The 16,643-nt window shown below is 42.1% G+C and overlaps 1 protein-coding gene across 2 annotated transcripts in view; it reads left to right on the top strand.

Annotated features, from left to right (window-relative positions):
- Positions 1–344: 344 nt before the first annotated feature.
- The window catches only part of LOC144675006 (repressor of RNA polymerase III transcription MAF1 homolog), a 55,713-nt gene continuing 39,414 nt past the window's right edge, over positions 345–16,643 (top strand). Inside the window, exons 1-2 of one of the 2 annotated variants that reach the window (XM_078536084.1) lie at positions 345–828; positions 13,549–13,691. In XM_078536084.1, the coding sequence (XP_078392210.1) occupies positions 13,609–13,691 (83 nt within the window). In that variant the 5' untranslated portion in view covers positions 345–828; positions 13,549–13,608. Of the gene's footprint in view, positions 829–3,852; positions 3,974–13,548; positions 13,692–16,643 lie in introns of those variants that run through there. The other variant, XM_078536081.1, reaches the window with a different exon arrangement.

The raw sequence follows: 16,643 nt of genomic DNA, 5'->3' as shown, positions 1-16,643 counted from the left end.
CGTGAACGTGCTGTCAATCCGTACCAAGTGCGGGGGGGGGTGTGGCGAGATCAGAATTACAAACCAATCGCCGCGCGAGAGCTGCACAATAAAGATTCTCTGGCCGGGGTTAACGGTTAATGAGCCAATTCAAATGAGCGACTCGTCAACGGCCGCTCGGGCTCTTGACTGACGGCTCCCCCAACCAATGAAAGCCAACCTCCGCCCACTCGCTCTCCTTGACCGACGAGCAATCTATCCAATCAGTAGCCGGCGAGAAGGCGGGCCTCTTCTCCATTGGCTAGTAAATGAGGTGGGTGGGGGGTGGAGGTGGAGGTGGCGGTAACGCCCTCTATTTATAAGGAGAGGAGGCTCGCTGAAGGAGGAGAGGCCGATCGATCAGGATCGGTTTGAAGTTGTTTAGAAAGGGGGGAGGAGGAGGAAAGAAAAAGGAGGCGGCAGGGCAGGGCAGGCACTAACAGCAGCAGCAGGCTTCGGTGATTGTGTGTGGAAGCTCGGGCTGTGATGGTTCCCCAGGCCGCTCCCCGTTCCCGCCGCCCGGCCTCTTCGCGTCGCTGCGCCCCGCGCTCGCTCTGTTTCCACCCGCGGCACTTCATCATCACCAGCAGCAGCAGCAACTCGAGAGCGGCGGCCACCGCCTTAACCAGCAGAGACGGCGCTTCGAGACGACCCGCCTCCGTCTGAAGAGAGCCCGAGGACACCGTGTGTGTGTGTGTGTGTGAGAGAGAGAAAGGGGGGGTAGAGAGAGAGAGAGACCGACCGACCGACCCACCGCGGTGGGGGAGAGGAGACCCGGCCCGGCCACAGCAACCCGTCAGGGCCCGCCAGGTAAGGGGGGGTCAGACACAGCCTGTCTGTGAGGGGCTGTTTGCAGGGATATGATTGGGATTGGGATGGGGATGGGGATGGGGGGGGGAGTGGGGGGGAGGCACTGGGTGTCCTACTAGTGACAGTGTTGGGATATGGGTATTGATATCAATTGCAATAAGGCTGGTCTTCGTGGAAGCACAAAAGAACAAGAAACTGATGGAAATCGGTAAAGGAAGAAATCAGCAGATTAATTAAGGTGCAAAGGATAGATGAGTTAATGTTTCAGAGCTTGTTATTACTTGGGGGGGGGGGGAGGTCCCTGAATAAAAACAGGAACTGTCAGTAATACTTGCTGTCAGTGTTTGGGTAGGGTAGTTTCAACATGTAAAAACACTGTTGAGGTAAATTTGATATTCATCATAAAAGCTGCAGCTGTTCTGTTCCAAGCTGCCTTAACTTGAGTGTGGGGCAATAGCAACCTGACTGAACACCAAGCTGCATGTCTACCAAGCCTGCATCCCTTGGCGTGCTCCTGTACAGTGATGAAACCTGGAAAACAAGCTAAGCAGGAGAAAAGGCTGATCAGCTTCCACCTTCGCTGTCTCAGATGTATCCTTGACATCTCTTGGCAGGACAAGTTCACTGACTTGTGTCCTGGGGATTGTGAAAATTCCACTACCTTACACTCGTTGCTAATAATATCTGTGCTAGTTCAATCATGCTCTTTGGATTATGGCTGTATGCCCAGAGACCTTCTGCACAGTGAAGTGGACACTGGGTCATGACCACCTGGGTATCCACTGCAAAGGTGCGTGTAAGCAAGATGTGAAGATGGTAAACATTGAAACTGACACCAGGGAGGCAATAGCTGATGGCTGCGACCTCTGGAGGCTGGCTATTTGGTGAGGTATTGGAAGAGGTGAGCAGAAACAAGCTTAGTTGGCTGAGGAAAAAGACCTAGGGAAAAGATGCCAGCGAATGAATCCTGCACCTTCCCAGCCCATTGTCTTCCTCTGTATCAAATGCAGCAGAGAATGCTATGCCAGAGTTTGGTTCCTGAGCCACACCAGGTGTGCTTAAAGCAGAGTTGACCACCATGGCACAAGCCATCGTTTGACAAAGCAGAAAGCTGTCCTAGGTAGAAATACTGTTGAGGGAAAACATTCATTCATGATCTTTAAATTGAGTCTTTAGGATTTTTATTGAGATTAATGAACACTGATGTTGAGCAGGGTATGGCAGTAATGCTGTCATAGTGAGAACCTTGACCAGAGTTGGTAGTGGTGTTTTTCAGTGTGAGGGCATTAATGATAGTTAATAACAACACCAGTGGTGAACTAAAGTTCAAACAGGAGCTGTTTGATCATGTAGTAGGAGTCTGTTGGAGAATGAAAACATTTACACTGCTGGAGAAGGTTACTGTTGAGCATTATTTTATCATTAATGGGCAATAATATTCGAGTTAGAATGCAAGCATTAGCAGGTGCTGGGATAATGCTGTCACAATGCAAAAATTAATAGGTACTGATTACAATGCTGTTGGGGATATATTAAGGACTAAGCGTCACTCAGACTGAGGCTTTGGCGCAATAGTACTATAAGTATATGTTAAGAAATTGGTGTTGTCAGAAGCTGGTACAGTGCTAAGAATATCTAATGACTAGAAATAATGTAACTGATCATGGAATTTATTACTGGGGAATGGCAGCAATAAAACAATATATGAAGTGTGAGTATATGTGTTAGTCCCTGTAGATTTGTTTGTTCCTGGAAATGTATCAATTGGTACAACAAGCTGCAATGAGTGGAATGATGGTTTGGTTAAACAGGTACATGGCAATCTCTGGTACTGTCAGCATCCGTAAAATTTTATTACGTGCACTCGACTTGAATGGCAGCCAGTATTAATATGCCCCCTTACATTCACATTAACCTAACTGAAGATTTAAAATTCAGTTGTTTGAATTCACAATTATTCTTGCGTATTGAAAAGAGACATGTTGCTGCAGCTTTTTGTCTTGTATTCATCAGGACAAACACACTACCAAATTTTAAACAATCTCAACAATTTATACTACAGGAGAAAAGTGTGCTGATTGGTTAGCAAGTCAGCCAATTGGCCAGCACGTTGCAATGGATAAGGCAATGGGGAGCTATAGGCTCCCAAGCTTCCGGGGTAATTAAAAAAAAAGGTGCAAGACTTGAACATATTCCTTTTGCAGACAACCCTGCATATGAATGTATGTTGCTTCTAGCAAGTGTAAATGAGCCACATTACAAGCTTGACTGATTATCATTTGGTTGTTAGTGTAGCTATTAGCGCAGTCAGGATTGGGCAGCACTTGCTGAACAATCATAAAATTGCACCTAACATTTATTTTGGGGGGGGTTTGTGAGCGTTGGCTGGTTGAGTACGGTCTGTACTCTGCCTATTAGGAAAACCCGAAGGAACATACTGTTTGATTCGATCATTCATCACTGGGATGTATGGCCTAAGTACCTGACATTACACTGGCACTGAAATTCATGCACAACGTGTGGTGGAAAGAGTGTTTATCTGTACTGATGCTAGCACCCTGTTAGTGGAAAATACCACTTGCGTGACCACTGCATAGTAGCAGCATGAAATGGTTTGCTTAACCTCATCAAATTTTTGAGATACTGCCTTTCCAGGGTAATTTTGAGCAATCATTTTTAATGGCAAGAAATGCATGTTAACTGGATGTGTGGATACTAATGCAGTATGACATCCTGTGGGGGTATTCTGTGTGGAATCATAGTCAATATTCAGTTCCAACATATGTACAGTATCATTTGAATCTAATTGTGCAAAATAGTACAGGGATCACTGGCCATGTTAGTGTTATAGATTTGATAGTTTTGGTATATAGACGAGCACTACCAGTGTGGATTAAGTGTAGTGAGGATTCTGTGTACTTACTATTTGTTAGCATTGTCACAGGAGGCTTTAATCTGAAGTTACGATGTCCCTGAGATGCAGCTTTTCATAGGTTTCGCAGGTTTTGAGAGCAGTTGGAAGCTCAGAAAGCAACTGCTCCAGCAGTGGACTGAAGACAGGGCAGGAGAAGGTGGGAAGCAATGGTTCAAATTAGTGCATTCCTGAAGCCTCAACAGCCAAATCAGAAGAGCCGTGGACGTTTTAGTAAGGATTTCATATTACAGTTACTTGAAAAAGACCCAAACTTGGATCATAGCTTGAATTGATAGCTGTTACGTAGGTTACACATTTGTCATTAGTTATGGAATATGATTTACAATGAAATTTTGACTTGTGATTTGGTAGCAATTTGCTCACTCTTCCTAGAGGTGATTATTTAACTGTTCTTTAGTTTACTGTATTGTTCTAACTCAATTGTGGAAACAAATGAGTTAGTTAGGGACGAAGATGGCAGAGTGGTAGTGCCACTGGACTAGTACTCCAGAGTCCCAGCCAAAACTTCTATGGACACTGATTCAAACCCCACCATGGCAGCAGGTGGGATTTAAAATTAAATCTGAAATATAAAGCTAGGCTCAGTAATGGAACTACTGTATCATTGTTGTAAAAACACATCTGGTTCCCTAATTTCCTTGGGAAGAATCTCCCATCCTTACCTAGTCTGGCTTACATGTGACTCCAGACCCACAGCAATGTGGTTGACTCTTACCTGCCCTCTGAAATGGTTGAGCAAGCCACTCAGTTCAAGGGCAATTAGGTATGGGCAACAAATGCTGGTCTTGTCAGTGACGCCTTCGTCCTGTGAAAGAATAAACTAAATATTCACCTCATCATTTTGTGTTCAAAAGTCCACCATTAAATCAAATTACTTTTCCCTGTTAGGACATGCTAATGAAATTTTGTCTAAACATAGCATGCATTCACAAAGATCATTAAACTCATGAAAGGGATAACAATATGCTATCTAAAATATTTAAGTGACTTTTCTGTGATATTTCACTGAGGGAGGAAAAAATAGTTGGAACAGAGTACTTTCCCACACTTGATATTCTATTTACAAGGTGCGTTAAAGATCTCTTGGGGACAAAAGATTCTGCACCAGCTCCAAGCACTTTTAGTCCACTATTTTGTCTCTGGGCTCTTGACTACAGAATTTGCAAACACCAATGAGCTACTATGCTCAGATTAACTTTTCATGCAATATTAATGTTATGCTTTTTTGGTGGCCTGCTCTTAAGAGGTCTATTTTGCAATAATGGGAGGTGATGTTCTGTAATTTTTTTAATCTGAAAAGATTATTAATGTTTCCTGAAATGGAGTGGTAGGTTGATGTGAATCTATCCTAACCTCCTTCCATACCAAAGCAAAATACTGCAGATGCTTGAAATCTGAAATTAAAAAGAAAAGAAGATGCTGGAAATACTGAGTGGGTCTGGCAGCGTGGAGAGAGGAACAGTTAATGTTTCAGGTTATGATCTGTCTCAACTTCAACTATACTTGCTGGGCAAATGCTAGAATCTGTTATAAAGGATGTGATAACTGAATGTTTAGAAAGTAATGGTAGGATTGGGCAGAGTCAACATGGATTTATGGAAGGGAAATCATGTTTAACAAACCTATTAGTTTTTTTTTTGCAGATGTAACTAGCAGAATAGATGAGGGTGTGGTGTATTTGGATCTTCAAAGCTTTCATAAGGTCCCACACAGGAGGTTAGTAAGCAAAATTAGAGCATATGGGATAGGGGGGAAATGTACTGTCATGGGTTGAATTGGTTAATGGACAGAAAACAGAAGGAATAGATGGGCCCTTCTCAGGATGGCAGACTGTTCCTAGTGGGGTACCACAAGCATCTATGCTTGGGCCCCAGTTATTCACTATCTATATCATGATTTGGATGTGGAGACCAAATGTAATATTTCCAAGTTTGCTGATGACACAAAACAAGGTGGGAATGAGGGTTGTGAGGAGGATACAGAGGCTTCAAGATGATTTAGACAGGCTTAGTGAGTGGGCATGAATATGGCAGATAGAATATAATGTGGAAAAATGCAAAGTTATCCACTTGGTAGGAAAAACAGAAAGCTGGTATTTCTTGAATGGTGAGAAGTTTGGAAACGTTAGTGTCCAGAGGGACCTGGGTGTCCTTTTTCATGAATCACTAAAGGCTAGCATGCAGCAGCAGCAAGAAATTAGAAAGGCCAAATGGTATGTTGGCCCTCATTAGGAGCAGGTTTGGGTACAGGAGTAAAGATGTCTTGCTGCAGTTGTACAAAACCTTGGTGAGACTGCACCTGGAGTATTATGTACAGTTTTGGTCTCCTTATCTAAGGAAGGATATATGTGCAATGGAGCTTCACCAGATTAATTCCTGGGATGGTTGGATTAACTTATGAGAAGTGTTTGAGGAGACTCTTTCTTTCTCTCCGCCCTGCTGTGCATCCATTTTTTTGTATCTTTTACAAAAGATAGGAGTAACTGTCGTATTTTGGTTTTCAATCCACCTGTTTATTTTGTCATGAATAACCTGTCAGATGAACTCATTATTCAATCTATTTCTTTTTCCTTTTAGTGTGGGGGATGATTGAAACCAAGATGTGGTCCGTGTAATGTCTGCTTGTATGATTCACAGTCTGGACATGATTATGTTTAGTATGTTGGTTGGAGTTGTTGGGTTTGAAGGCCCTGAATTCTGCAGCATTTAATGTGTAACTGTTCTAAGCTGATCTTTAAGTTCTCTCTTCCTCTCTCTGCTGTTGCTAGACTTTGTTAAACTGTTTAGGCAGGTGAGGCACTTGTGGTAATGTACGCCATGGTGTAATGAACTTGAGCTATGCCAGCTAGGAAGGTCACTGGCTCTGGCCCAGTACTTGTATGTTGATTTAGGTGACCTTTGCCAATATGGGTTAAAACAGGACAAAGTTGCCAGAGTCTGTTGATCCTTGCACACGTGAATGATGGATGTCTTGAGAGCATTCAAGGCCTGGGATGTGATGATCAAATAATCTACATTTTAGGCCACAGAGGGTGTCTGATGATGTGATTTTTTTTTTTCCTCCAATAAAGAGTCATTTGGAAGTGTAATAAACAGCGAAGATAGTAACAGACTTCAAGATGTCATAGAGAAGCTGGTGGATTGGCTAGACATATGGCAGACAAATTTCAATGCAGAAAGAGGTGTGAGGTACTGTATTTTGATAGGAAGAACGAGGAATGAAAATGTGAGCTAAATGATATAATTTTAAAGACCTGGAAAGCGGAGTTCAAAATCCTGAAGGGGTTTGATAGAGTAAACAAACTGTTTACAGTGGCCGATGGGCTGATAACCAGTGGACCCAGGTTTAAGGTAATTGACAAAAGAACCAGAAGTGATGTGGAGGAAAACTTTTTGGCACACTTAATTTGGAACGTATTGCCCAAAAGGGTGCTCGATACAGATTCAACAGTAGCCTTCAAAAAGGAGTTGGATAAGTATCTGAAGGAAAAAAGCAGGCATATGGGAAAAGAGCTGGGGAGTGGAGCTGGCATGGACTCACTGGGCTGAATGACCTTCCCTGCTGTATCATTCTGATTCTGTTCTCTTTGGAAGTGACAAGGCTAGCTGAAATTGGAGAACAAGAGACTGTGTATTTTAAGTTATTGCCAGTATATTCATTCATCTCAAGTTGTGCAGCCACTGGTTACATACATGAAATGAGTACCTCATCCTAGTTTTACACAGCTCATTGCAGGCATGACCCAAGTTTAAGCAGCCAAAATCTCTACTGAGTAGCTTTGTTCTAATGCACAGGTTCAATGAGCTCCAATTGAACTGTTAACAATTTAGTTGTTCAAGGTACTGGGACAAATCCCATAATTTGACATTTAATTTAGGAACATGTCTCAATCCATCTGTCATAAATCCAAGTTGTGAAAATAAATAAAATCCCTTCAGTTGCTGTTGACACCAGGCTGAGCTAGTTAGAGCAAGTGTTTCAAACTGGATTGTTTTGAGTTGTGCTACTGAATATTTTCCACTTTTCTACTGCACACACCAATTTTATACCCGTCGCTGTGCTTTGATCAAATCTTAGTGATGTTCGATCTTTCTCTTACTAACAGAGGAACTAAATTTAATCATGTATTCCAATCTGCCTCACAGCAGCTACATAAATCTGTATCCGTTTAGAATGCGTGAGCAAAATCAGTCTTTTCTCAGTGTTTTGAGCTCTGATCTCTAGGGTGTGGAGAATAAATGCCAGGAACAAGCTGTAAGATTTGTTTTGCTGCACTCTGCTCTGTTCCCAGCTGGGGAGCTCTCTGAGCAGCTGATCCCAGTTGACAGCATTATTTTTGTATTAATGCACTGTACTTGGGTCATTGGCAGACTATCCTGAGATTGCAAAGCCAGGGTCTTGGAATATTGCAGAAAGGTTGTAGTTATTGGTAGTTTGGAGAATACAAAATCATCTTGAAGCATGAAAAAACTGAGGAAAATGCATCTTTCTAGAGAAAATACATGGGCATTTAGTTTGGGTGAGTTGGTAACTGGCACCAATGAACCAAAAGGCTTCTGTGGTTTTATATTTTACAAATCAGTTTCTTCAAGCAACAATGTCTGGGGAGCTGTAGTTTTAGAGGGCGGGGGGGAAGCCATGTGCACAGCAGGTCAGAATATGAAAAATCTTAACTTTTTTAACTCTTTCAATACTGGATGCTGACATCTCAAGTTGACTTTTATTTTTCTCGTTTGTGTTGAAATTCTTTCTCACTAAAACTCCTAAGTGTTGAGCACCTTGTTGGTTAAACCGTCAGCTACTTTGATAGCTCCACCGATGCTGCCAGACCTGCTGAGTTTTTCCAGGTAATTCTGTTTTTGTTTTGGATTTCCAGCATCCGCAGTAGTTTTTTGTTTTTAGCCTTTTAATTCTGTTCGTTTAATTTTTGGACTCCAAGACCACCGTCTCTAGGGCAGGTCCTTGTGTTTACCCTGTTATGTTCCTGAATCCTGGTAACAAAATCTTAAACTTTTTTTTATTATTCATTCATGGGATGTGGGTGTCACTGGCTAGGCCAGCATTTATTGCCTATCCCTAGTTGCCCTTGTTCAGCAGACATTTGGGAGTCAACCACATTGCTGTGGGTCTGGAGTCACATGTAGGCCAGACCAAGTGAGGATGGCAGATTTCCTTCCCTAAAGGACATTTATGAACCAGATAGATTTTTATGGCAATCGACAGTAGTTTCACGGTCATCATTAGACTTTTTGTTCCAGATTTCTGGATCTGAGATTCTTCTGTCAGCTCCCTGTACTTCATAATCCAAACAAAATCAGCACCAATAGAAATCAGCTTTTCACTTAGCCTCTGTTATTGGCCACCTATGACCTTTTGGCTAAAGTTGTGTATTTTAACCACTGACACTGTTGCTACACACTTAATTATTCATGTAAGAATCAGAATGATTACAGTACAGAAGGAGGCTGTTTGACTTGTTTCCATGCCAATGACCTAGACCTTGGTGTGCAGGGCACAATTTCATTGTTCGTGGGTGATAATGAAACTTGGTATTGCATACAGTGGGGTGTGGTGATGAATGTTGCTTTTTAAAATATTTTGGAATATGGTGGCCTTCTATAAAGAAGGCTGTGAAGTGTGCCCATGATTAAACTGGGGGAAGGTTAGTAAAGACAGCTTATGTGGGAACTGAGATAAAAGGGTAAAAAGCCAGATGCATGCATTTGTAATGACAGGCTCTGGTGAAGTGGATTTACAAGTAAATAGAAGCAAAATACTGCAGATGCTGGAAATCTAGAACAAAAACAAAAATACCTGGAAAAACTCGGCAGGTCTGACAGCATCTGCGGAGAGGGATACAGTTTACGTTTCGAGTCTGGTGACTCATCATCAGAACTGGTGATGTCCTGAGACCAGCTCTGTGCTGAAGGTGTGAAATATGAAACAGCCATTCAGTGAGACCAGAAAAGTCTTAGAAAGTAATTTTCTTTCTGAACTGAGACATTATTGGATTTTCAGATTAGAAGAAAGTGAAGTCATGTGGTATGCCTTTACTAAAGTGACAGCAGCTGTTTTTTTAAATTCATTCATGGGATGTGGGCTTTGCTGGCTGGGCCAGCATTTATTGCCCATCCCTAGTTGCCCATGAGAAGGTGGTGGTGAGCTGCTGCCTTGAACTGCTGTAGTCCATGTGGTGTAGGTACACCCAAAGTGATGTTAGGGAGTTCCAGGATTTTGTCCCAGCAGCAGTGAAGGAACAGCAATACATTTCCAAGCTGGGGTGGTGAGTGACTTGAAAGGGAACTCTCAGGTGGTGGTATTCCCATCTAGTGGTTGTGGGTTTGGAAGGTGCTGCCTAAGGAGCCTTGGTGAATTCCTGCAGTGCATCTTGTAGATGGTACATACTGCTGTGTGTTGGTGGTGGAGGGAGTGAATGTTTGTGGATGTGGTGCCAGTCAAGTGGGCTGCTTTGTCCTGGATGGTGTTAAGCTTGAGTGTTGTAGGAGCTGCACTCATCCAGGCAAGTGGGGAGTATTCCATCACACTCCTGACTTGTGCCTTGTAGATGGTGGACAGGATATGGGGAGTCAGGAGGTGAGTTACTCGTCACAGGATTCCTCGTCTCTGACCTGATCTTGTAGCCACAGTATTTATATGGCTAGTCCAGTTCAGTTTCTGCTCAATGGTAACTCCCAGGATGTTGTTAGTGAGGAATTCAGTGATAGTAGTAATGCCATTGAACATCAAGGGGTGGTGGTTGGATTTTCTCTTGTTGGATACTGTCCAGGTCTTGCTGCATTTGGACATGGACTGCTTCAGTATCTGAGGAGTTGTGAATGGTGCTGAACATTGTGCAATCATCAGCTAATATCCCCATTTTTAACCTTTATGATGGAAGGAAAGCCCTTGAAGCAGCTGAAGATGTTTGTGCTGAGGACACTACCCTGAGGAACTCCTGCAGAGGTGACTGACCTCCAACAACCACAATCTTCCTTTGTGCTAGTAGTTATGACTCCAACCAGTGGAGAGTTTTCCCCATGATTCCCGTTGACTTCAGTTTCGCTAGGGCCCTTTGATGCCACTCTGTCAAATGCTGCCTTGATGTCAAGGGCAGTCACTCACTCCTCACCTTGGGAGTTAAGCTTTTTTTGTCTATGTTTGAAGGCTGTAATGAGGTCAGGAGCTGAGTGGCTGTGGCAGAACCCAAAATGGTGTCAGTGAGCAGGTTATTGCTAAGGAAACTCTTTCGAGTTACCAACAGTCACAGATTGCAACTTCTTTCGAGTACAATCACAGTTCTTGGTTTTCCAGGAGTGGGACATGAACCCACAACCCTCTGATTCAAAGGCGAGGGTGCTATGGACTGAGCCACTAAGGAAAGTGCAGCTTGTTAGCACTGTTGATAACCCCTTACATCACTGTACTGATGATTGAGAGTAGACTAATGGGTGGTAACTGGCCAGTTTGGATTTGTCCTGCTTTTTGTGTACAAGACATACCTGGGCAATTTTCCACATAGCTGGTTAGATGCTGAGCCACTAGCCAGTGTTGTAGCTGTACTGGAACAGCTTGGCAAGTTCTGGAGCACAAGTCTTCAGTACTATTGCCAGAATATTGTCAGGGCCCATAGCCTTTGCAGTATCCAGTGCCTTCAGATGTTTCTTTATCACGAGTGAATTGAATTGGCTGAAGCCTGGAGTTTGTGATGCCAGGGATCTCCAGAGGAAGCCTAGATGGATCATCCACTCGGTACTTTTGGCTGAAGATTGTAGCCAATGCTACAGCCTTATGTTTTGCATTGATATGCTGGGCTCCCCCATCATCAAGGATGGGGATATTTGTGAGCCTCCTCCAGTGAGTTGTTTAATAGTCCAACATTCATGACTGGATGTGACAGGTCTGCAGAGCTTAGATTTGACCTGTTAGTTGTGGGATCACTTAGCTGTGTCTATCACTTGCTGCTTATGTTGTTTGGCACGCAAGTAGTCCTGTGTTGTAGCTTTACCAGGTTGACATCTTATTTTTAAGTGTGCCTGGTGCTGCTCCTGGCATACCCTCCTGCACTCTTTGAACCAGGGTTGATCCCCTGGCTTGATGGTAATGGTAGAGTTGGGGATACACTGGATCATGAGGTTACAGATTGTGTTCGAGTACAGTTCTACTGCTGATGGCCCACAGTGCCTCATGGATGCCCAATCTTGAGTTGCTTTGGGTAATAGCGCTGGATTTTTATGGTTAAAAATGTAAGGGAGCTGTTGCCAAGTAGTCTTTGTGTTCTGACGAAGTGGGTTTGTTTTTTGGCAATGTTTTGTAAAACTGTTTTAAATGTAATCTTGTGTGCTTAAGCTTTTTCTTTTTAATAAACCTTAAAATCCTAAGTGTTACTGGGATTCTATATTTCTGGGATCAGTTCTTTCCCTCATTTTCAAAATACAAAGAATTATGACCAGCAAGACCAGTTTCCCTCTGGGATTTGGCTTGCTCAGTGAATAACATCGGCTATGGTTGTAACAGGAGGATAGTATAGAACTTTGAATGAACATAGGCAAGTTGGTGGAATGGGCAGACAATCGGGTATTGAAGTTGAATGCAGAGAAGTGTGGAGTAATTTGTTTTGGTAGAAAATACATGGAGAGACGATATAACAAAGGGCACAATTCCAAAAAGGGGTGCAGGAGCAGAGGGACTTGAGTGTATATGCATAAGTTATTGAAGGTGGCAGGACAGGTTGAGAGCGTGGTCAATAAAGCAAGCATGCAGTCTCCTGGGTTTTATTAATAGGGAAATAGAGTATGAAGGCAAGGAAGTATGTTAAACTTGTAAAGAACAATAGTTTGGCTTCCATTGGAGTATTGCATCCAGTTTTGGACACTACATGAAGGCATTTGAGAGAGTGCCATAGAGATTCACAAGAATGGTCCCTAGGATGAGGAACTTCAATTACATAGATTGGAGAGGTTAGGACTCTTCTCCTTGGCGAAGAGAAGGTTGAGATGAGAGGTGTTCAAAATCATGAGTCTGGACAGAGTAGGTCAGGGAATAGCTGTTTGATTGGAAGGATTGAGAACCATAGGGCACCGATGTAAGGAATTGGCAAAAGAAGCAATGGCAACATGAGAAACTTTTCTCATGCAGGAAGTAGTTAGGCTCTGGAATCCACTAAGTGTGATGGAAGCAGGATCAATCGAGACTTTAGAGTGAGTTGGATTGTTATCTGAAAAGGAAGAATGTGCGGGAGAAGGTGGGGCGTGGCACTTGGTGAATTGCTCCTATGGAAAGCCAGCTCAGACATGGGCCAAATGGCTGCCTTCTGTGCTGTAACAATTGTGATTCTGTGATACAACAATCAAACAGCCTCGATCACATTTAATGATGCCAGTTATTTAGTTTTAATTGAATTTAAATTTTCAAACTTCCATAGTAGCAGTTCTGGAGTTTTGAATCATGCAGTAACATAGCCACCATACTCTGCCTAGCCTCCCTGCTTGTCTGTAACAATGCCTTCTATGTGCCTCGCCTTTCTAGCCTACACTCAACCCTGTGATTCTGCAGAATTCATCAATTTTTGTCTAATTCCCTGCCCTGTCTGATTGTGGAACAGATGTGGGTGTGATCAGAACTGTTGTATTCTTTCCCTGAGAGATTGTTGTTGAATTTAGCCTGCATGAACTGTTGGCAGTAACCCACTGGCTCATCTGTAGATGTGCTTGTTTTTGGGAAATTAATGCTAAAATTTGATAATCCTGTCTCTTTCTCTCCCCCTCCATTTATGTTGATGGTTACAGCATCAAGAATTGGAGTCTCGTTTCACAGACCCACAAGTGGAGTAAATCAAGTCTTCCAAGATGAAGCTGTTGGAAAATACAAGCTTCGAGGCAATGAACTCCCAGCTTACCATAGAGACTGGTGACTCTCGCATTATAGGGCGGTGAGTTATACCTCATCATTTATGATCATCTGAGATTAAAACAGTTTAAATTTAAATTAGTACAACTCTGCTCTGTGCATGCCACCTGTCTAGGAAGTTTGAAATTATAACCAAACATGTTTCTAAATGGTAGTAATTATATTTGGCTGTTACGTTAGCCCAAATTTGCAGAGCATCCACATTTCAGGGAATGATTAATGATGTAGTGCCTCCAGGAAAACATGACATGAGTAACTGAAGAAATTATTTATGCTGCTGTAATTTCTTGACTTTAATATAAGTAGATATATAAGATATATTAAATATAAGTAGATAAATAGAGCAGGAGTAGACTGTTTGGCCAGTAAGATTATGGTTGAGCTCCTACTCCAGTTGCACCTTTTTTTAAAGAAAGCACTCAATTCTCTCTGTTTCTCTCTGTACAGATGCTGCCTGACCACAGCATTTCTGGCATTTTATTATAGCAAGATGCCTAAATTAGTTTCTTGGTTTGGCATTACCAAGAATAACTTTGAAAAATGAAAATAAGGTTCCTGTTCATTGAATTTTTTTAACTTTTCTAATTTAAAAAAAAAACTCATCAACATTAGAAAGTTTGACCGGGACCTCTGCGTTTCATCAAATGAATTTGTGCTGTTTCCTTAACTGAAAAAGTTGGGCAGCTAATTGTCATAGCTCTACCCCCATTTAAAAACAATAGTGATTGAGTTTGTTTAATGCTACTGTGATCACCACAACCTTTGCAGAATACAAAACAAGTTGTATATATGGAGGGAGGAGGTTACTGGTTCTGAGTCTTCACCCTGTATGTAATTAATATGGTGTCACTGATCACATAGTCCATTCACATTTTACTATCAGATTAACAAGTTATGAATAGCACTAGAATTACAGACTCAGCTACCAAAGGCTAAAAGCCTCTGACTTCCGTGTTCTTTTCTCATTGGGGAAGTTCACTGTTTCATCTCATCAACTGACCAGACAGATGGAAAAACGCTCCTTAAGGAGAATCAGCTCTGTAAATTTGAATTTGTACTTGTTTGTTGCGGTCGATTCAACATTTTTAGATACCTATTTTTAAGTCTTGCTGGCCTGTGTACATTGCAGTTGATTTGCACTGTAGTCATTACTTGCAGCACTACAATTTGTTACTTTGGTCACTGCAGCTTATTCTAATCAATCCTGCAATGGTCAAATTGAGAATAGTGATTTCCAGGCTACTAGTCTAACCTTTGTCACACTGGTATTATGGAATGCCTCCCAAGATGAACCGATTTCTGCTATTATTTGAAGTAGATGCATGTCTTTGAGTGGTGTGCTAACAAGGCATATAGGTTGTCACAAGCAGAAATGTGCTATGGTTACTGTAGCGGTTAATTCTTTGAAAAGATCTTTTTCTGAAATTACAGAAAAATATACTGCAAATAAAGGGAAATTTGAGGGGAAAAACGCATGCTAATACAGCTGGTCAGTCAGTATTTGAAAATGAAAAGGACAGATTCACATTTGAAATCTCCACTCAGAGCATGAACTCTTGCTTGTTAATGATTCTGATATATAAAGATTTAGATATACTAAAATGAACCAGACACCATAGTAGTTTTTATTAAGAAAACAACTGGTTAGTTTACATTGATGCAGTACATTGCAATATCGTTCATGGAATATGCTGGCAAGGCAGGTTGGAATGTATTTTGGATAGTGCAGCTGGGTCACTGAGCAATGGGTGGCACAGTGTGCACAAAACATATGTTCTATTATTCTTCAAACCCTCTCTTGACATTGTTATCGAATCTCCCAATGTCAACAATCTGGAGGTGTCCCCATTGACCAGAAACTCACCTGAACCAGCCATATAAATATTGTGGCTACAAAAGCAGGCCATGGGCTGGGAATTCTGCAGAGAATAGTTCACCTCCTGACTCCTCAAAGCCTCTTCATTTACAAAGCACGAGTCAGGAGTGTGGTAGAACACAACTTGACTGGGTGAGTGCAGCTGTAACAGCACTTAAGCTTGATTATCATCCAGGGCAAATCTGTCTGCCTGATCATCATTCCTTAACCACCTTAAACATTTCAACACAGTGGTTGGAGTGTGTACCATCTATCCAATGTACACTGTAACAGCCGACCAAGCTTCTTAATAGGCACCTTCTAAACTCACTACTACCAAGGACAAGAGCTGCCAATGTGTAGGAGCATCATTACCTCAAGGCACACACTATCCTGATTTGGACACATGACCATTCCTTTACTGTTGCTAGGTTAAAAATTTGGAGCTCCCTCCCTATACCACTGGGCAAATGCTTCATCACACAGACTGCTTATGTCTGATTAATACTAGTCATTTAGCCCAAACTGATCATTCACCTACTCTAGATAACAAAAGCACTTGAATTTGTTTTAAGTCACTGCACTGAAGTAAATTGTTTTTAAAACCGCTTCATATACAAATACTGTATAACTATTATTGGCAGTGTGGTTATTTAATTTGGTCTTCACATTTGTGGAGTAGAAAGGAAATTGCTATTTCCTCTCCAGATAGACCCAACATACTCTATCTGCTGTGTGAGGCATAATGCTCATTTGCATAATATCTAATCTGATTGCCTTCCTGTTGTATTCTCATTGCAGCTGAAATGAAAACATGCAAGGATGTAGTAGATTTGAACAGCTAATTGTCAACGCTGCTTTAGACACAAGAACAAATGAAGCAATTCAGCTCCCTATCTGCAATTCAGTTAGATCACGCTTTTGCTCCTTAATATCTTTGTCCAACTGAAATCTATCGATCACTGTCTTGAAAGTTACAATTATTTCTCCTTCTCCCTTCCCCAGCACCCCACAGGCTTTTGGGAAGGAAATTTCCACTAGCCTTTGTGTGAAGTAATACTTCCTGCTTTCACTCTTAAATGACTTGGCTCTTAAAATTGTGATGCCTTGTTTTGGAAT

The sequence above is a fragment of the Cetorhinus maximus genome, chromosome 3 (assembly GCF_964194155.1).
Source record: "Cetorhinus maximus chromosome 3, sCetMax3.hap1.1, whole genome shotgun sequence".
Lineage (NCBI taxonomy): Eukaryota > Metazoa > Chordata > Chondrichthyes > Lamniformes > Cetorhinidae > Cetorhinus > Cetorhinus maximus.
This window is presented reverse-complemented; position numbering and strand designations above follow the sequence as displayed.